Source organism: Ictalurus punctatus, chromosome 10, assembly GCF_001660625.3.
Source record: "Ictalurus punctatus breed USDA103 chromosome 10, Coco_2.0, whole genome shotgun sequence".
Taxonomy (NCBI): Eukaryota; Metazoa; Chordata; class Actinopteri; order Siluriformes; family Ictaluridae; genus Ictalurus; species Ictalurus punctatus.
In genome coordinates this window covers 1157501-1178646 of record NC_030425.2, presented here as the reverse complement: position 1 = coordinate 1178646, position 21146 = coordinate 1157501, and the positions used below count along the sequence as shown (strand labels likewise).

The following is a 21146-nucleotide window of genomic DNA, read 5'->3' as shown; positions in this document are numbered from 1 at the left end:
AACAAAAAACACAACAGATTTCAATTTGTAGTTTTTTTTTTTTTCTCTCCCACAAAGTTCAACCAACATTCAGAAACCAGGTGTGGAAAAAACAAGTAGTACACACTTCTTTCTTCCACAATCAGCCAGCTGTTACTGTTAAAGTGAAATTAAGAATATGTAATCATCAAGCAGGGTGACTACATCGATAATAAAAGCAGGACTTTTAAATGCAGTTTGGTGTTCTAGAAGCCCCAGGTCCGTGTCATGGAGAAGCAATTGTTGAAACTCCTTCAGTCAGTCGAGGAGACTTTGTTAAGAGGAAGTCATTCCAGAGCATCAATGTGCAGGTAACAGTAGAATACTGGGTGCTGAGTCAAGGTTTAGGGAATTAAATTACTGGTCCCCACTAATTAGGTAACATGTGGCGCGTCCCACCTCATCACCAACAGGGAAGCAAAAAAAAAAAAAAAAACCCAGGGTCTGTATACACAATACCAGAATATTTCCATGAGATAATGAATTTAGCCCCCCACCCCTCCCCCCTCCTCCCAAGAACAACAGAGAATGAAAGGAGCTCCCTTCCTTTACGGTACTTTCTGCAGCGTGCGAGATATCGAGGGGTTTTCCGAAGCTGCCTAACAAATACCTGCAGCGTTTATTCCTCAGAGTATAAGCAGTGTTTATCCTCCACACATGGCATGTGAGCAAAAAAACCCAAACAAAACAAATGTACATTTCTATTCAAATGCAATTTTATATTAAAAGATAGCAAAGAAGTAGTTCACTGTCACACAACACGGCTTGTTAGTATCGCAAAGCAGAAAATTCATATACAGACCTTTCATATTTACACCCGAGTGACAACCAAACAATTATAAATATCTCTTAATTAACTTTACAACAGTTACACGTGTACCGAGACGTCTTTCAGAGACACAGAAGAGCACTCTGTTAAATAACTGGCACGTCGAGCACATGGAGGGAAAACAGAACAAAACAAAAACGAGGAAGTGGTTCATGAAGTTCTCTCCAGTGAGTTGAGTAAAGGTTCAGCGTTTTCGCAATAAAATGTTCTGGTGTTAAATCTGCTTTCACAAAGTCAGAGGAGTGAGTCGTCGTTTTATTTCTTCTCCGAGTGCAGAAACTGCTGTTCGGTCCGTGTTTACAAACAAACAAACAAACAAACGGTATTTTAAAATACTCGATTTCTACAGCATAACCGTTCATAAACAAACAAACAAACAAACAAACAAAAAACGTACCCGAGTTGATTTTTGGTTCAAAATAAACCATGAACAGCTTTCATAGCTCGTTTTTACAAACCTCAATAAAGTACAGTATTAGATCCGTTATAACGTTATAGCAGCTATTTTACAAAAACAAAAAAAAAACACAAACAATAATAATAAAAATCTCATCTCTATTGAGATTAGGATTTGAAGCAAGTACACAAAGCGCTGTGAGGTCAGTGAAATAGATTATATACACTTCTGACTGTTTTCCTTTAAAGGAATTCATCCGAGCAGGTTTAATAATAATGTAGAGTTTATGGAAATGGATTTAACAAGGACACGGGGCGCTGCGAAAACAGACACCACTCAATTACATACCATATATTATTATTATTATTATTATTATTATTAGTCATGCTGTTAAACTCTCACACAGAGAAGAAAATAAAACACAAAACGAAGCTGAATCCGTCTGACTTTGTGTTAATAAATTAGAAAAAAGTGTTCACAATCCCTTTAACACAAGTAAAAAAAAAATAATCCCTTTGTACAAAAAAAAAAGGAACTATACAACAACAATAAAACATCTTTAACACAGAAACGCGTCTCTGCGGTTTAAACTCTGTACAGCTGGATTTAGGGTCAGTCGTGCGGAAATACGGAGGGACACCGGAAGCGGGTACACGGGGATGTTCAGATAAACCCAGAGCGGAGGCTGAAGTAGCTGCCGAGTCCGTCCATCAGGATTATTGGCCTCGCTGTGTGTGTGTGTGTGTGTGTGTGTGTGTGTGTGTGTGTGTGTGTTCTAGCAGCAAATCAGCACTGTGCTGAATCTTGAGAGACTTCAAAGCATCATTGATGTATAGCGCGGTGTGTGTCCGCTCGCTGAAATAAAAACCGCACACTGAGTGTTTACCAACATGGACCGACTTAAAAATGTAAAAAAAATTAAAAATAAAATCGGAAATGTCAAACACACCTCCAGAAATATAAATATGTAGTGAAGAAAACATCACCACCACCACCACCATTTGGCACCTTCACTTGGGGTGAGCGATACGGGTTAAAAAATCACATCACAATACTTAGAGACGGGTTCATGACTGACGCGCATCATGATGATTTCGTTTTGATGAAATACTTAATGGAACTGTCAATCAAGTACATAATGTTATACTGTCTACACACACACACACACAGAGTAAAACATTAAAATTCAGAGACGGACGATGAGGAAGGTGGGGAGAAGCAACGCTTCCATCACGAGACCGTTTGTGTTGCGTCTCTCAGAAAGCACCGCGACCGCGCTCTGTACTCGCGCCCCGTACGCGCGCTCTCTGTACTCGCGCCCCGTACTCGCGCCCCGTACGCGCGCTCTCTGTACTCGCGCGCTCTGTACTCGCGCCCCGTACTCGCACGCTGTCGTTAATCCGAGGTCCCGGGAGGCGTTTAGCAGTTTCAGCACTTTATAATGAGAAGTGATATTTGTTCAGATAAATAACGTTCATAAAAAGATCAGACGAGGGCTGGAGGCGTCCTGTTAAAAACAGTCTCGTGTTTACCATCGAGTCTGCAAAAAAAACTAATAAAATAATAATAATAATAATAATAATAATAATAATAATAATAGAGCATCATTTTCTACACAATAATAAAAGTTTCCAGTATACTGATATATCGATATTTTAGTGTTTCTTAAATTGTCTGTGTTGATCTTTCGCTCCGAATCTGTTCTTATTTCTCTTAGTGTGTGTGTGTGTGTGTGTGTGTGTGTGTGTTTAGATTAGGCTCCAGTAGATGTGTGTGTGTGTGTGTGTGTGTGTGTGTGTGTGTTCACACTTCGCTCTCAGTGGAGGGTTTGCGATTTGGGACCCAGCCCGTGTCGGGCAGGGTGCTGTGGCGTTTGGGCGTGGCCACGGGAGCAGTGTTCAGACTCGAGCATTCCGATTGGTCGCCCTGAAGCAGCTGTTCGGTCTCGGTGTCATCCAAGGAGGCGGAGCTTGCCTGAAGGGAGGCGGAGCTCGCCTGTAAGGACACTGTGTCGGTGCGCATGCAGGTTTTAAACGTGCCTCCGCGGCACACTTTCAGCTGCTTCAGGTCCTCCCAGTAAAGCTCCTCCCCTGAGAGGAGACACACCCCCTCCACGATGCGGATCTTCTCACTGGTGTAACTGCCCTCCTGCTGACACACACAGACACACACGGTTTTACTCATCAGTTAAGATAAGGACGATAATTTCAACACAACTGTATATTTAATTAGAGCCGGTTAATTGGTGCACTCATAAAGCTCATTCTTTTGTTTGCATTAATTAATATTTACAGCAGCAACATCAAATGAACATCGTTAAAACAATTTCAGACTGAAATCCAGCACACACACACACACACACACACACACACACACACACACACACGTGCATGCAAGTGATTTTGAGCTGTGGATTGAACAAGATCTCTGGAACACACACTCCGCTTCAATCCAAACTGTCTTTGGCATGCTACCTTCTTAACTACCTTCGCTCCCCGCCATGTTGGTGAAAAAGTGTATTAGAAGATGAAAGGAGAGAGGGAGTTGTAGGGGTGAGAAAGCTGTAGTGAAGGAAGAGTGGAGGAAAGAAAGAAAAAAAACAGGTTCAATGACGAGCAGCGGGTTTAAAGGGTTTAGAAATCTCTAATATCTCTAGTGGTTTTTTTTGTTTTTTTTTACAGTAATACAAAATAAGAGTCTTATAGTTGAGAATCCATTTTCAGGAAGGAAAAAAAAAAAAAGTGAAGTTCATTTCTAAGTTAAAGAAGCGCACAAGATTTAGCCGAAAGAAGTGTGACTACACGGTGATGGTGGGAGCAGGCAGCCAATCAGAAGAGAGACAGAGTGAGAGTCTGAACAAAGCCAGCTGGTCTGATATTACACTGTCTGACGCTCGTTCTGCAAATGTTCGGGATGAGATTCGCACATCTGACCAGTCTGGGGTCATGTGATAAAGTCTCACGTGATAATGGGTGATATAAAAACAGATCACGGTTAAAGAAAAAATAAATAAAGAGAGAAACTAAAAAGAGACGAAGCTGTACGCATACCTCTTTTTTATATCGTAGCTGGTTGTAGATCGGTGGTTTCTGCATGGTTTCTATTTTCACTTCCTGCGTGGACGTCCGGTATGAAGGATTGCTGTACGTGAGGTTGCTCACGCCGGGATCGGCAAACTTGGATTTTTTGTGTCTGAGGACAAAAGCGTAATGTTCAGACACGTCTTCTGGAGCTATAAAGGATAACTACAGAACTACTACGTATTTATGATTTCTAATCCTCATCACGGTGAGGAAGCGCTTTATCAGCTGGTCAGGAGAGTGATTATTGTAAGCACCTGTAAATGATGAAGACGGCGATGAGGATGAGGATGGCCAGCACCGTCAGCGCTCCTCCGATCACGTAGCTGATGTGGAGGCCTTCAGCTTTTTCGGCAATAAAGAGAAAAGAGACGACGGCGTGAGATCTCCCGCACACCGGTTATTCTCCGAATGAAATGTTTAAATAAAGTCTCGTACCGTGAGGCGCGGACACCACGTTACTCTGAATGCAGCTGCCCACGGCGTCGCTCTTCTCCGTGCAGCTGGAAGGGCGACAGTCGTGTTAGTAAACTAGCGGCGTAACGAGCGATGTTCGATGTATCCGTGTACAACTGGTGATTTTAAACCTACAGCGTCAGCGTGCCGGTGTTTAAATACTCACTTGTGCGCGGGCGCTCGGCCCTGCGGAGGTTTCTCCGTCGGCGGTTTGGCGCGTTTGTTAGGAGCTTGAGTGCCAGCGGTCACTTTCTTCTCTGGGACGAGAGGAACATAACCAGCAACTTTAAAAAGACAGAAAAAAAATTCAAATCAAAACTCTTGAACACATTGCTCTGTAAAAATGTGCTGTATATCTCTTGTGCTTGTGATGATGATTATTATTATTATTGTTGTTGTAACGCGTGTCGAACTCACTGGTGGAGCACGGCCGCTCGTCGGGCTCGTCGGGACACGCGCACACAAAGCCGTTTGACTTGGCGAAGCACAGGTGCGTACAGCCGCCGTTATTCACCCCACAGTGATTAGTGCCTAACAGAAGAGAGCGCACGCTGTCGATTAATTCACTACTGAGCATAGCTTATTGGAATTGATTATTTTATAAACAGCCTGAATTTAAGGCTTTTCAAGGGCGGAAATTAGAAGGAAAGCGTGTACATCTCCCACCGCTCTTACCCGACTGCCGGTTTGGTGCCACCACTATAATGTCCATTAACCCCTCGACGTTAGCAAGGACAGTCTCTTTGTTCCGGCCCGTGTGTTTATCCACTCTCTGGATTGATTTGGTTTGCCAGTCCGTCCAGTAGATCCAGCGGTCTTGCTGCGAGATGCGGGAGAAACGAATTAGAGGAGAGGAAACCGGCTTCAGCTGGGCACAGAGGAGAGAGGAAAATGGAGGGAAAGGGGAGGGGTGGGGGGTAAAAGATAAGGGATGGGGAGGAAAAACGAGGGTCAGAGATGGAAGGGTGTAGATGAAGGAGATGAGAAGAATGAGTAGAGGGAGGACTGAGGAGGAACAAGCGAGTGAGTGAGTGAGTGAGTGAGTGGGAGAGAGGGGAGGTGAAGATGAAGACGGAAGTTACCTGAGTGAGAGCGAATGGATGTGATACAGGAGTGACGAGGACTTGGCGCAGTTTTCCGCTCAGGTCGGAACTTTCAATGCGGTCCAGGTGGGCGTCCACCCAGAAGATCCTACACACACACACACACACACACACACACACACGGTAAGAGGTGCCACTAACTCATTGAAGGACCAACTGTCTCGCTGTTTCACTAATGCACTGATTCACTAACTCACTGATTCAGTGACTAAACGATTCCAATTCATTAACTCACTGATTCCTTAACTCAATGATTTGCTGACTCAATGATTCACTAATTCACTGATTCACTGACTGACTCAAATGCTCTAATGGTGCTAAATCTAACACTGGGAACAACTGGCAAGATGCAGTTTGTTTCCTCACTTGATTCTCAGCTACACACAAGCTCATGCAGCAAAAAATGTGTATAATGCTGCCAAAAAACACTGCCTACTCAGACAGCTTCCTCCTAAAAGACCACTTCATGCTTAACTTGTTTTACATTTACGGCATTCGGTCTGGTGACACCCATCACCAGAGTGACTTACATTCATCTCATATGTATAGAACTGAGCAGTCGAGGGTTAGGGGCCTAGCGTAAGGGCCCAGCAGTGGCAGGTCGGTAGTGCTGGGATTTGAACTCACAACCTCCCGATCAGGCGTCCACTGTCTTAACCACTGAGCCACCGCTGCCCTGAACGTGAGCTACCCGCTCCTCACCTGCGCGTGTCGTAATCCAGCGTGAGACCGTTCGGCCAGCCGAGGTCCGTGTTGATCAGAACTTTGCGGTCCGAACCGTCCAGATTGGCGCGCTCGATTTTAGCAATATGACCCCAGTCTGTCCAGAACAAATACCTGAAAAGAGTCAGAGGAAGAACACTTGGAAGAGTCAGTATTAGGGATGAAACGATATTGTTTATTTCGGACGAGTATGAGCACACACCCATACCAGCTACAGGAAAGATAATCAGGTGATAAACACAGGACGCACACTGAAGTTCTCACCGTTTACTGGGGAACACAGCGATGGCTCTCGGCTCATCCAGGCTGTTGTTGATCAGGATTTTCCGTGCTGATCCGTCCAGTCTGGAAACCTCAATGGTGTTTCGACCCGTGTCAGTCCAGTACATGTTTCTGGCCACCCAGTCGATGGCCAGGCCGTCTGTAGTCTTCAGACCCTGACTGATCACCGTCTCCATGCCGCTCCCGTCCAAATTCACCCGTCTGAAAAGCAACATAAATTACTGACGTGTAATACATTACAGTACTGTCACCAACGTCACACAGTATGTGACCTGCAGCACTGGAGGGGATAAGACCTTGGACTTGCTGCAGGCTAATGTTAAGGAGGCATACAGTGCCACCTCCCTTCCCCTCCTGGGCAAATCAGACGACTGTCTGAAACAGCTCACCACCAGGGCTGTGCAGCTGTAGTCTGTGGAGGTACAGGAGGCCCTGATGGAGTGTTACTGGACAAGTGACTGGAACCTGTTTCAGGAAGATCATGCGGATGACAGAGGGTCTAACTCAGTGTAGAACATCAGGTTCAGTGAGGAGGAGTGTTGTGCCCACAAAGAACATCAGCTGCTTCCTCAACAAGAAGCCTTGGACCAACAGGGACATCAAAGCCCTGCTGAACAGAAAGATGAGAACCTTCATGGCAGGAGACACAGGCGTGGCCAAGAAGGGAATACAGAAGGAGCTGAGGAGGGAGCTGACGTGGGCTAAAGACTGTTATAAGAACATGATTGAGGGGAAGCTCCAACGGAAGGATCAGAGAGATGTGTGGGAAGGGGGGGGGATGAGGAGCATTACTGGCATGAAAAGGCCAGAAGGAACAGTTGAGGGGACAAAGGGATGCATCAACAAGTTAAACCAGTTTTTCAACAGGTTTGACTCACCAACCCAGGCTGAACTTCCATCCATCTCCTCAAATGTCCCCCAATTCACACCTTAGCTGTCCCCTCCTTCACCACAAGATTGGGGCATGACAGCCACAGCCCGCCTCTTCTCAACAGCCGACGATGCAAAGACAGCGGATGACATCGATACACATCCTACACCCAGGAAGACACCATTACCCCATTCCCATATCTCCAACCACCCCCACGACCAGCCAGGTGAGGAAGTTGGCGAGGAAGGCCCGCTCTGTGGTAGGAACTGGACATGGTGGAAGACGTGGAGAAAGTGACTGAGAAGAGGATGAGAGGGAAGCTGAAAGCCATCATGGACAACCCTTCTCATCCTCTCTACGCTGAGCTGAGGAGGGTCAGGAGCACGTGCCTCAAAACACCTGGGGGGCACTTTCGTACCATCATCCATCAGACTCCACAGTGCAACAATACCTGATACCCCCTACTCCACCGACCGAGTCTCACAGAAACACACTCAAGTTAATTATCCTTCCACAGATCTTGCACATGTATATAAATACTAAGGATACTGCACATGTGTGTATATATATATATATATATATATATATATATATATATATATATATATACACACACACACAAATAGAACTGTAACATATGTACATACACACAGCTCTGTTTTATTGTTTCTATTATTTTTATTGTATAGGTACTTATGAAAACTATGTTCTTTCTTTGATGTTCCTCATCCTACTTGTGCTGCCGTGTCGATTTGAATTTCCCCTACAGGGGATCAATAAAGGTACATTTGATCTCTTTCTCTCTTTTCACTTCGGCTTTTCCCTAGTTCAGGGGTCGCCACAGCGAATCAAAGGTACGTTTTATCTAATCTTATCTAATCTCGTCTTGTCTTGCGTGACAAGTACCTGATGACATCCAGGGAGACGTCGGTGTAGTACAGTTTGCCCTGGACGCTGTCGTAGTCGAGCGAGATGACGTTGTGCAGCTCAGGGACGGGGACGTGGACGTCCGTGTGGTCGCTGGTGTCCAGCGAGATGCGGCGCACGCTGACGCGGTTGGAGAAGAGCAGGTAGGACTCGGGAACGTCGTCACATGACCTGCCGTCACTCTTCAGGACAACGCCTGTAGGGCAAGCGCACGACGTGCCGTTCGGGCGCGGCAGACACAGGTGGGTACAGCCGCCGTTATTCCGACCACAACGATTAAAACCTGATGGAAACACAAGGCTTTAATAACTCTAATAATAACAAGGACACTTTTATACATTTACACCGGTTTTGCAGAAACGTATTAAGCCGAGAGACTCCCAGAGGCATTTTAATTTGTATTTTAGTATGTAGGTGATTACTGCTAATACAAGGCTCTAAACATTTCCCGCTGCATTAAACGTGCTATAGAAATCATAATTACGATTAATATTCAAATTCGGCGCACGAATTAAACCAAATCTCACCCATAGGCCTGTCTCTGTCCATGGCCTGGATGTCCATGAGTCCGGGCAGGTTGGAGCGGACGGTGATGATGTTGTCTCCTGTGGTTTTGTCGGCTCTCTGGATGCTGCGACTCTGCCAGTCGGTCCAGTAGATGTGCGGCCCGAGTGTGGTGAGGCCGTACGGGTGCTGAACCGGAGAAACCAGCGTCCGGCGGTTAGAGCCACTCAGATCGGCCGCTTCGATTCGCTGGGAGACGGAAGAGCCATCACTCATTTCGATTCGATTATCAATCTACTCGTCGTTCAAGCTCTGCCTCCCCATCCCCCTTACCTCTGTGTGGGCGTCGGCCCAGAGCAGCTGTGACCCAGCCTTGTCTATGGCGAGTCCGTTCGGCCAGCCCAGATTGTTATTGATCAGAACTACACGGTCGGATCCGTCCATCGCTGCTCGCTCCAGCTTGGCGTGTTCTCCCCAGTCTGTCCAGTACATGTAGCTGAAAACAGCGACGAGACACACGGGTCGTGTTCACGATAAACTGTAATATATCTGCGGCCCGATCGGGTTGATCAGACTGATACGAATACGAGTTCCCCGATCTGATTTACCCCATTTCGTGATAGAGCGCGATGGCACGTGGGCTGTCCAGGTTCCTCCACACCAGAACTTTCCGCATGGAGCCGTTCAGATTGGCCACTTCGATGCGGTTGGTTCCCGTATCTGTCCAGTAGATTTTCCTTCCTACGGAGTCTACAGCAAGACCGTCGGTCGTCATCAGACCTAAACGCAGAACAGGAAATGAACCCAGGCGAGGTTTTAATGTTCCCTCAGCTTGCCCTGGCCTGAATCAGTACTTCATCAGCTCAGGTGAGGAGCGTTGAGGTGACGCCAGATTAGCCGCTTTGACCCGAAACACTGAAAAACACAAAAACCTCGCACGAGAGCTACTGAGAACATGACAGAACACGAGCTCCTCACCCGTGGAAACAACGTCCTCGTGTCCCGAGCCGTTCATGTTGGCTCTGCTGATCTTCTTCAGAGTGCTGTCCGACCAATACACTTTACCTACACACACACACACACACACACACGCAGCAGGACGTCACCTTCCGTTATGTCACTGAACGACATTCAGTTTTGGGAATCGGTAGCTAGGGGGTGATGAGAATGGGACGTACCCTCTCGGGGATCCACGCCGATGGCGATGGTGTTCTTCATGGACCCGTTAACCGCCAAAACCACGTCGGCGAAATATGGGATGTCAAGAGAAACCATCCGGATATCTGTCCTCCGTGCGAAGATCAGGAAACTGTTCATTCCTGTCACGCGAGGCGGTGAATAATTATGGGATAAACCGCAGTGTGTAGTAGCAGTAAGGTTTCGTCATGACTTGTTTACGTTGTCACGTATAATATAAACAGAGTCTTACCTGGAGTGCAGGTTTTTCCATCCGCCTGTAGGTTGATTCCAGTAGGACAAGCACAGCTGGAGCCTTTAGGAGCAGGAGCCAATAAGCACAGATGACTGCAGCCGCCATTATTCACCGAGCATGCAGTATGGACTGGAGAGGGAAAAGTACATAAATAAATAAATAAATAAATAAATAAAATACAAAAATACAGAGAACTGTAAGTGTTTTTTTTGTTTTTTGGTTTTTTTTGCAAATAAGACAACTTGTGGACTTTTTAAACTCTAACATTCTTCAAATGTTCATGATTTCTAGGTGGGTTTTTTGTGTTTTTTTTAAACTTTCTGACCCATGTGGAGGACAGTACCGCCACGCGAGAAGAACAGAAACTTCTAGATCAGGAAAGGGGATTTGATCCATGTCTTTTCCTGGAGATTAGTTACACAGAGGGTCACTTAATCCCGATTTCTGAAAAGAAACGACACCCAACACCACAAGAGAGACACATTCCTGTCGTCGCGACCGCCGCGAGGCGCTGAGGTCACCGTTACGCTCGTCTGAACGGAGGAACACACACAGATACACAACCCTAACACTGGGAAACGGTGTCGACTTCAGTGGCTCCCTGGTTCTCCTCGTACGTATAACGTGGAGAAGAGGTGATAACATGACTACCGTCATCTTTTATTCGAGTCTCGACTCTGGAGATCGTCGTTTCAGCGATTCTTACCGGCTTCTCTGTGTCTGTGGAACATGTGGATGTCCATGAGGTTCTCCAGATTGTCCGCTAACGTGCTTCGTCCCAACCCGGTCAGTTTGTCGGCGCTTTCGATGCTCTTAGACTGCCAGTCTGTCCAGTAGATCTTGTCTTCATGTAGCGTGAGGCCAAACGGATGGGGTAGCTGGCTGCCAATCAGCACCTTCGAACATTACGGAAAATAAAAAAAATTAACATTTGCTCAAGTAAAATGTATAGGTTTTTATTTTATTTTTCCCTCAAAGCACTCAACTTACAACGCAAAGCAACTCCACAGAATACAGTACATTCCATATCCAATCATGTAGGGGTGTGACGGCGCGCTCTGCTCGGGTCGATTCACCATGCTGAAGTCTCGGAATATTTTGAACAAAAACACAGCGCGACGGGGATGATGTCATTTGAAAGCTACCGAAGAGCTCTTTTTGACGGTTCACGTGACCGTATAAGCTATAACGTGTTGGTCGTTGTGATCAGGAGTTATCGGGCCCGGTGTACTCTCTATGTAGTTTAACTCAATGTTATTAACCGAATGCTAATCCCATTAACACGTGAATCGCACGCTCCCGTCATCAAAATACACTCCCTACTAACGTGAGAAAGATGCGTCCGAAACGGGTCTGTCTCCCGTTTTACACAAAACACACATCACGATTTTACGCTAGGCTTATCTCGTACTCTACCTGTCTGTCTGAGCCGTCGAAGTTGCCGAACTCGACCGTCTTCATGCCGGCGTCGGCCCAGTAAAGCCGCTGCGTCTCGTAATCGATTGCTAGTCCATTGGGCCACGTCAGGTTGGTGGAGATGATAACGGCGCGATTGGACGCGTCCATTCCGGCTCGCTCGATTTTAGGGTTTGCTCCCCAGTCCGTCCAGTACATGAACCTGGCGGAAGAAAACGAGTTTTTACTTATATGTCAGGTATAAATAAAGGGCTGGGCGATACAGTGATATAATAACCGTGAGATAGTGCGGTGAGATATTTATATATTAATAATTACAACTGACTGGAAGCAATGGACATCTTTAAAATTCTTTAAAAAACACAGTTCAGTGCCCTCACCCTCCGATAGGATCCACCACAATATCTCGAGGTCGATCCAGATTCTCCCAGATGAGCACCGTGCGCATGCTGCCGTCCGTGTTGGACACTTCAATGCGATCTGTACCTGATCGACACACAAACACCAGACCATCTGAATCTTCCATTCACGACATTAGAGTGAAAAGCTGCGTTTCAAACTAATGACGCTCGAATCCTCCATGAGCTTATAGGGTATGAATACAAGTTTAGGGTATGAATGGAGTTTATATCAGGAGGTTTGGAGTTCAAAGCCCGGCATTGTGCGAGTACCTGCATCAGTCCAGTAGAGCTTGTGTGTGAGCCAGTCAAGAGCCAGACCTGCAGGGCTTTCCAGACTGGTGTCCACCACAACCTGAGAAGGAAAGCAGAAAGAGGGGGAAAAAGAGAAGAAAAGGATAAGCAGGTGGACAGGAAAATCTTGCAGTAACACACAAATAAAAAAAGAAGAAGAAAATTTCAGAAATATGCACGCTGCACTTCTGCATTTCTTACAGCAGGGGGCAGCGTTTTATAATCTTCACTACGGCATTAGCAGCAACACCAGGTAAAGTGCCACCACAGTTACACTCAACTCAAACCCTATTCATTCTCTCTCTCTCCCTCACACTCACAATTCCTATATAGCTGAATCTGAAGATTTATACACGTTACCTTACCCATAGCATCTTTTTTATGTAAAGTATCAGGGAAGCAAACTGTCACTAACTTCCTGTCCCGAGCCGTTCCACAGTGCGCGGTTGATGGAGTCGGTGGTGACGTCGGTCCAGTAAATTTTTTCGTCTTCGGCGTCCCAGTCGAGCGCCACGGCGTTACGAACGTCCGCCAGCGGGACGACGTCGTCCGATTTGTCCTCGGTGTCGAAGCTGATTCGACGGATGTCCGTCCTTCGGGCAAAAAGCAGGAACTTGTCAAGACCTGATTAAAGACCAAGAGGTCCCCTGTGAGCGCTTCAAGACACGAGCAGCAACAATTGCCATAGCAAACAGCACAAAAACCATTTCACTGCAAAAAAGCACCGGCAAACAAACAAGTCGTACTGCAGGTCCACGTTAATAAAACACAACCTAGACGCGCGGACATGTTTAACAGCTAACGAGGGATTTTTGACTATTTGATTCGCGATAAACAAACCTCTCGTTTATTTTATAGATACAGTTTGGTACCAAAAATCATACCACACTACGATACGATACCCACACTCTTCATTTCCCTTAGAGGTGGACCGGTTCTGCAGATAAATAAAATCCACACTGATAGTTTCCCACGGAGCGGCTGAGAAGGGTTACACAGTACAAGAGCGGCCTCTAGAGGCGAAATAAAAACTAATCGCTGGCACATTTTGTTGTGCTATTTGAAGTGTTTTTAGATTCATTTCGGACGTCTAATTTTTATTTGTATTCAGAGTGTTATGTTTCGGTTCAGTTTAGCCGTGTATCTTCTTTTTACTTTCATATTCATTAATAGTTCATTTATAGAAATAAATAATGCACTTATTTCACTGAACAAAAGTACTGGATGTTTTTTTCACGGTACGGTCTGTATCATTTTCTATATTTTTTATATTTACTGTTTATTTTCGTAATAAAGCTAATATTTCGCAATATCCGCTAATCGCCTGGATCGATTCCAAATCACGCTCAAACCGACCGCAAATGTTTAAGCATATGATAAATATATTTATTAACGATCTTGAATATCATGGAGCTGATGATGAATTTGTGGTTTTTTTCGTTTGGTGTAACGACCGATCGGGTGAAATCAAGGCTTGATACGTAGTTAATAGTTAAAAACGTGACGCTCACTCAGGGCGCAGTTATGCTGGGCCACTTTCTTGAAGCCGGTGGGACAGGCGCATGAATAAGCCTTGCTGTTTGGGAGGCACAGGTGACTGCAGCCGCCGTTATTGGAGCCGCAGCGATTACGTCCGCCTGGAGAGAGAGAGGGAGAGGGAGAGGAAGAGGAAGAGAGAGAGAGAGAACATTAGAGTAGATGGGTTCTGTAAGCCGAGTTAAACCCCGTACTCCTTTCCTTTGCTCCGGACATCCAACCCCGTGCCCGTGGGTCTCACCTGCAGGCTGTCTCTGCGGGTGCAGCGTGTGGATGTCCATGGGGAAGTGCAGTTTGTTGCGGATGATTTCCTGGTTCTTGCCTGTGAACTTATTGGCGCTGTTGATGCTCTTGGTGTGCCAGTCGGTCCAGTACAGACTGTCCTCGAACACCGTGATGGCAAACGGGTGCGGGAGACCTGACACACACGAGACAGACGAACGTGAAAAAAGGGAAACGAAGGACGTGCGCGTGTGTGATTGGGAATAAATTAAGCTGGGGGCTCCGTAAAATATAAACGGCATTGTCTGACCTTCTTTAGCGCACGAGGGAACTCTATCCGCACAAGAGCACGGAGAACCAACGTGGGGTTTAATTCCTGAACGCCATTTCTTCACGGCTTTGATTCGGTCGTAACTGAATGTGAGAAAATGTGCAAAGAGCTTAAAGTAAGCGTGAAAGCACCCTTCTCTCTCTCTCTCTCTCCTCCAACCAGGTGGGCCACGGCGCGCCCGACTTTTACGATCTTATCTATCAGGAATGTGACGCATGGACGGACCTGAACTCTCCCGCTCCTCTTTTCTCGGCGCGTCCTCGCGTTTCTGCGGGTGTGCACTCGTTTCTTATCCTGCCATCACTCTGCCCTTACATTTTTCACTCCTCTGTGGAAACAGCTGTAAAGGCAGCTGCAGGAATGAAGGCTCGTGCACACAGGTGTGTTATACCTAATCAGGAGCAGAAACTCCGCCCCTCTTTCGTGAACCAGCTCCACCCCTTCGTGACCAAGTTCTCTGCATGCACATTCCTGCTGTGTAGTGTTAATATGGTTTCTATGTCTATGCTGCCACACACACACACACACACACACACACACACACACTCTACTGGTAATGTGGCTAAACTTTAAGACCTGACCCCTATATTGCAAAACCAGGCAGTTTAAAGACCCCATGCTTTTCCACTAACGAAGCATGCATTACGTCTGTGTGTGTGTGTGTGTGTGTGTGTGTGTGTGTATTATATGGAATGTGTCTAGACTTCCCTGTGGGATTCCTGAATGAAAACACACTAAATGCCACAAACATGGAGTACAGTCTAGGAAAATCTCGAGCTGACGCAGATTTAAGTTCCTCTTTTATCTTTTTTGACCAACATTATTAAGTGGATTTTTGTGTTAAGTTGGATAACCCGAGTCTACAGGACCGTGTGTGTGTGTGTGTGTGTGTGTGTGTGTGTGTGTGTGTGCGCGCGTGTCTCTCTTCCAATTTGATTACAGATGAAGGGTCATCCAGAGCACAAAGCAAAAAACAAAGAGTCAGTGTGCGCCTGTACGGTTTTAATTCATGTCCGACGAGCTATTTATTCCACTTCCCTTCGATATAATCTTCCGTCTGTGCTGTATTTTTATTACTCTTAACCGACCGGCTCCCCAAATAACTTCGGATATTCAGCGAGAACGTTCGAGGGGGGGGAGTGGGAGTGGGGGGGGGGGGGGGGGGGGTTTTCTCGGCGACGTTAACAACTTTCCGGTGCAGTTAAGAGAAATAATAAGACTACAGACTACAAAGCTCCGCCCCCGGGATGTTTAAACGGACGTAAAGGTTACGGGTTTTGCACAGGCGTGCCTTGGCTGATGACGGCTTTGCGGTTTTTCCCGTCCAGATCGGCTCTCTCGATCACGTGGTGCTTGGCGTCCACCCAGTACATGCGATGGCCGGCGTAGTCGATGGTGAGTCCGTTCGGCCAGAACAGGTTGGTATCGGCGATGATCTTGCGTCCCGAGCCGTCCATGTTAGCGTACTCGATCCTTGGAGTGTTTCCCCAGTCTGTCCAGTAAATCTTCCTGTGGGGGAGGAGAGGTACACACAGTGGCACAGGTCGTTAGATCATAAACGGTGAACCGGTGGTTCAGCGCGTGTGTGTCTCATGAGTTTTACCCTTCGATGGGGTGCAGGGCAATAGCGCGGGGTTTCTCCATACTCTCCCAGATCAGCACTTTGCGGTGTGAGCCGTCAAGGTTGGCTACCTCGATACGTGACGTCCCCGAGTCAGTCCAGTAGAGCTTATCGTGGATCCAGTCTATCGCCAGGCCGCCTGTAACGATAAAGAGACGCACATGTATATAAATAAGACGTGGAAGTCAGCAAAGCTTTAAAAGTTCTGTAATAAACGTCCTGCGAAACAAGACCGGAAATAAATATTTGATTCGGTACGTACCTGGACTCTCCAGGCCGGTGGACACCACCTCCTCCACGTTGCTGCCGTTCAGGTTGGCTTTCATGATGCGGTCGAGCGTGACGTCGGACCAGAACACCAGCTCCATGCTGTGGTGGAAGTCGAGCGCGATGGCGTTCTCCAGATTGTTCAGCAGCAGCGTGTACTCGGAGCGGTGAGGCAGAACCTGACGGATATCGATCCGATTCGCAAACAGCAGCACCGGCTCTGGGCCTGAAGGAACACACGGATCGACCGTCTTCACGGATTGGCAGACAGACTTTAAGTTCAACTTTAATAGGAACACCTGGACCCCTGCTCATTACCGCCACCATCCAATCGGGTGAGGCGGTGCAGTGCAGATACAGGTCAAGTATTTGGGCGTGTGTGTATGGGTGTCTACACGAAGTTAAATAACCACTCTTTACGATCGTGCTGTACGGAAAAGCATTTGGAAGCGCAGCATGGTGAATCCTGAGGGGGAGGGGCTCGGAGGCCACGGGTCGTACAATCAGGGAAGAGCGATACAACATATCGAATCAAAGGGATTCTTTTCCAGAGTTAAGAAACTTCGCAGAAGCCCATTCTCACTCAAAAGAAAAGAAATAAAGAGAAATAAAAACAGAATTGGAGGTGTAGAATGGTTGTGTTAAACTCACCCAGAGCTTTACAGCTGCGCTTGTCAGGTCTGAGCTCGTAACCCTGAACGCACCAGCACTGGAAGCCCCCCTCTGTGTTGGTACAGCCCTGACTGCAGTAACCTTCCTCAGCACACTCGTCCACATCTGGAACAGTCCAAACCATCAGAAACGGGGGTTTACTTTATACTTTAGCAAACGGCTCTTTGTAGATAAATAAAGACAGGATTTTGTCTCCTCACCTTGGCAGGTCTTGCCGTCCTCTCGGAGTCTGTATCCGGTGTGGCAGCTGCACTGAACCAAACCTCGAGACATCTGACACTTCTGAGAGCAGCCGCCGTTCCCTACGTTACAATTCCCCTCGGTCGACCGGGGTCCTACACACACACACACACACACACACACACACACACACACCAGCTATCAGCTACTAGATATCCAGCTTACTCCAGCGCACACTGTGGAACGAACGTGGCTCCAGTGTTCTTACGGCATTCCTGGTGGGGATGTTCGTCTGTTCCGTCTCCGCAGTCGTTGACGTCGTTACACACTTTGCGCTGGCCGATGCAGCGACCGGTTCCGCACTGGAACTGATCAGACGCACAGGAAGGAGCCGAACCTGCGGACCGGGAGAGGTTTGGTAATAGGAAGAGTTTCATTTACTGTAGTTAGTGTGTGTGTGTGTGTGTGTACCATTTTTGTCACAGCCCTCTTCATCACTCCCGTCAGTGCAGTCATCCTCACCATCACATCTCCATGACAACCGCACACAGCGACCGGATGCACAACGGAACTGTTCAGCCATACACACAGGTACAGCTAGGGAGACACAAACACACACACACGCACTGTTAACACACACACACACACGAGCACATCCGATATTTATCTCTCTCTTTATACACACACACACACACATACACACACACTTACTGCAGTTGTTCTCGTCTGATTGGTCGTCGCAGTCAAACTCTCCATCACATCTCCAGCCGGCATTAACGCACATCCCACTGCTGCACATGAACTCGGCCGAGCGACACGGTTGGTGAGAGGCTGCGCAACACACACACACACACACACACACACACACACACACACACACACTCTCATCTTAGCTAAATCTAACTCCAAGCTTAAGCTCAGTAAAAGGAAACGTTCTGCTCTCCCTGTGAGGAGCAGCTACGAGGCGTCCTTACAGCAGTCGGATTCGTCGGACCAGTCTCCGCAGTCGTCGTCTCCGTCGCAGTGGTAAATGTCCAGGATGCAGCGGCCGTACGCGCACTGGAACTCCTCCACGCTGCATGTGGCGGCCATGACGTCTGCAGCTACACACACACACACACATCTTTTTATAATATGCACTTGTGACAGCTGGTTAAAGAACATCCTGTTAACACACACACACACACACACACACACACACACACACACACACAGCTGCCACGCTGTCTATAAACAAGAATGAGGTGGGACACGGCAGCTCTGATTACAAGTTCTATATACCTCTCTTACACACACACACACACACACACACACACACACACACACACACTTACGGCAGTTCTCCTCATCCGTCCCGTCTTTACAGTCTGTGTCTCCATCGCAGTACCAGTGCTCAGCTATACAGCTCCCATCAGAGCAGCGGAATTCCTTATCAGAACACTTTCTCAAGTCTGCACACACACACACACACACACACAAACACACACACACACACACACACACGGTTAACACAATAAAAGTAGAAGAACTGAATCCAGAGACCCCCGAGAGCACGTGAGTGGAACCGCGCTGAAGCGAACAACAACAACGGATATGTCTGAACAACGCAATCCTCCTGAGAGAACCAGGAAGTGTTTCCAACATTAAGTTTGGAAATGATGTGTGTACATTATATGTATGTATATGTATATATATGTATATATATAAAAGCTGGGGGTGGGGCACTTCAGATTGTAGAGAGCGTTTGATTGGACTGAAACGATGGCATCAGAATTGTTGACCCTATTGGTGGTAGAGAAACACTGGAGTGTAACTTTTAAATGGATTATACAGCTAGGATCTGAACAGCGACTTGTGTCCTGCTCTTAACTTCACACACACACACACACACACACACACACACACACACACACACACACACACAGTGTATTAGTGACTGTGAGAAACTCACCACACTGTTCATCGCTGTTGTCTCCGCAGTCGTTGTCTCCGTCGCAGTGCCACAGGCTGCGGATGCAGTACCCATTCTGACAGTGAAACTCGTCCTCTTCACATTCCCTGGGAGCTACACACACACACACACACACACACACACACACACACATTTCAATTCATGAGGAATTTCTCGTTTCCTCTTCCTTCATGTTTTTCTTAGAAGGATAAAGCGGGGTGTCGAGAGAGGTAAAATGGGGTAAACTCATCTGGACCCCCCACCCCAAACGTCCCCCACGCCCTTGCCTGGAGGTGTTGTGGGACATGAGCGGGGCGTGACCTTTGACTCTTAGTGTGTTTGTAGAGCGCAAGCGTTAGGGCAGGAATGAAGAGAGGAGCAGATGGATCAGGAGGAGGAATGGAGAAAGAGAAAAACGTGTGTTCGGTTGGTCTGGAAATCGGCCTCCTTTGCCGTTATAAAATCCTGCGCTCTTCTCGGGGAAGCCAGGAAACAGCAAACAGCGCAAAAAGTAATTAAATAAAGCACGGTTCACTCAGACGAGGGTTACGCACGGGAACCTTCATCCGTTTATATCTGCCCTTACATTAAATGTCCTGTGCTCTCTCAGTCTCTCACACACACACACACACACACACACACACACACACTCTTGCTGATCAAGCTAGATGGAATTGGACTGAATTTAAAAGATCGGGGGGGGGGGGGGGGGGGGCTTTAAATAATAAAGGCAAAGAGGGAGATGTGATTTATGAGGCATCGAAATAAAAAATTCATAAATCTCTCGGCAGTCCGGCGGCTTTTACAGGGAAAAGGGGGGCGGAGCAAGACACTCGAGTGTGTACACGTCGGATTCAGGAAATATAGGTCAGACGTGAGCGCGTGCTCTACCCCCCCCCCCAAACCCCCTTTAAGACTTTTCATTTTGGGATTATGTTGTACTGAAAGTGGGCAAAGGGCTGACCACGACACACTCACTCACACACACACACACACACACACACACAATAAAACCCATATCCATCTACCGCTACCATCTTTTATCTAAACGGTCACAGATTAGTAACACATCCAAAAGGTTTTAGCAATAAGAAGTAGGCGGGGCATGTACAAGTAGGCGGGGCATGACACGAGATGGAAAAGCTCGCCGGATCTCAAGCCACAGCTTTTGTGTCATTTCCTCCTCTACGTGCACACGTCACTTCATCCCGGTCAGAGCTTCCCGACGACACGCTGACGGAGATCAGCCGTCACTCGGAATCGTGCGGCACGTGCAGCCGGAGGCGCTCAGAGCAAGGTCAAAGGACAAACCCCAGATATCCCTTACGTCAGGTGGAATTTGCAGGAAAAACCTGATCTCTTAACCCCGTTCTGTGTTTTAATCACGTCAAGCCCCGAGGAGACCAAACCGACCGATGGTCCGCATTTTCACCAGTTTAAAAAAAGAATATATATATATATACATAAATAAATATAAATATATTTATACACTCACGGCAGTCCTGCTCGTCTGAATCGTCCTCGCAGTCGTTGTCCCCGTCGCACACCCACGAGCGGCGGATACACTTCCCGTTGTCACAGTGGAAGTCCAGAGGAGAGCACGTGGGCAGCACTGCAAAAATGTAAACACACACAC

At 47.1% G+C, this 21146-nt stretch overlaps 1 protein-coding gene across 5 annotated transcripts in view; it reads right to left on the bottom strand.

Moving 5' to 3' along the window:
• Window positions 1–712: 712 nt before the first annotated feature.
• Window positions 713–21146, bottom strand: part of lrp4 (low density lipoprotein receptor-related protein 4) — a 57246-nt gene continuing 36812 nt past the window's right edge. The window contains exons 3-39 of one of the 5 annotated variants that reach the window (XM_053683118.1): window positions 21006–21122; window positions 19511–19624; window positions 18894–19010; window positions 18534–18662; window positions 18271–18390; window positions 18031–18156; window positions 17828–17956; window positions 17580–17714; window positions 17359–17484; window positions 16703–16933; window positions 16423–16579; window positions 16111–16328; window positions 14508–14684; window positions 14242–14367; window positions 13146–13354; window positions 12710–12791; window positions 12419–12524; window positions 12039–12240; window positions 11329–11518; window positions 10620–10751; window positions 10369–10509; window positions 10169–10255; window positions 9799–9970; window positions 9524–9686; window positions 9214–9439; window positions 8666–8969; window positions 6871–7089; window positions 6586–6720; window positions 5863–5971; window positions 5456–5648; window positions 5198–5311; window positions 4947–5064; window positions 4763–4827; window positions 4582–4669; window positions 4295–4436; window positions 3731–3805; window positions 3254–3392 (exon numbers count right to left, since the gene is read on the bottom strand). In XM_053683118.1, coding sequence (XP_053539093.1) covers window positions 3764–3805; window positions 4295–4436; window positions 4582–4669; window positions 4763–4827; window positions 4947–5064; window positions 5198–5311; window positions 5456–5648; window positions 5863–5971; window positions 6586–6720; window positions 6871–7089; window positions 8666–8969; window positions 9214–9439; window positions 9524–9686; window positions 9799–9970; window positions 10169–10255; window positions 10369–10509; window positions 10620–10751; window positions 11329–11518; window positions 12039–12240; window positions 12419–12524; window positions 12710–12791; window positions 13146–13354; window positions 14242–14367; window positions 14508–14684; window positions 16111–16328; window positions 16423–16579; window positions 16703–16933; window positions 17359–17484; window positions 17580–17714; window positions 17828–17956; window positions 18031–18156; window positions 18271–18390; window positions 18534–18662; window positions 18894–19010; window positions 19511–19624; window positions 21006–21122 — 5261 coding nt within the window. In that variant the 3' untranslated portion in view covers window positions 3254–3392; window positions 3731–3763. Of the gene's footprint in view, window positions 3396–3730; window positions 3806–4294; window positions 4437–4581; window positions 4670–4762; window positions 4828–4946; window positions 5065–5197; window positions 5312–5455; window positions 5649–5862; window positions 5972–6585; window positions 6721–6870; window positions 7090–8665; window positions 8970–9213; window positions 9440–9523; window positions 9687–9798; window positions 9971–10168; window positions 10256–10368; window positions 10510–10619; window positions 10752–11328; window positions 11519–12038; window positions 12241–12418; window positions 12525–12709; window positions 12792–13145; window positions 13355–14241; window positions 14368–14507; window positions 14685–16110; window positions 16329–16422; window positions 16580–16702; window positions 16934–17358; window positions 17485–17579; window positions 17715–17827; window positions 17957–18030; window positions 18157–18270; window positions 18391–18533; window positions 18663–18893; window positions 19011–19510; window positions 19625–21005; window positions 21123–21146 lie in introns of all 5 variants that reach the window. The other 4 variants (XM_053683117.1, XM_053683113.1, XM_053683114.1 and 1 more) reach the window with 4 other exon arrangements.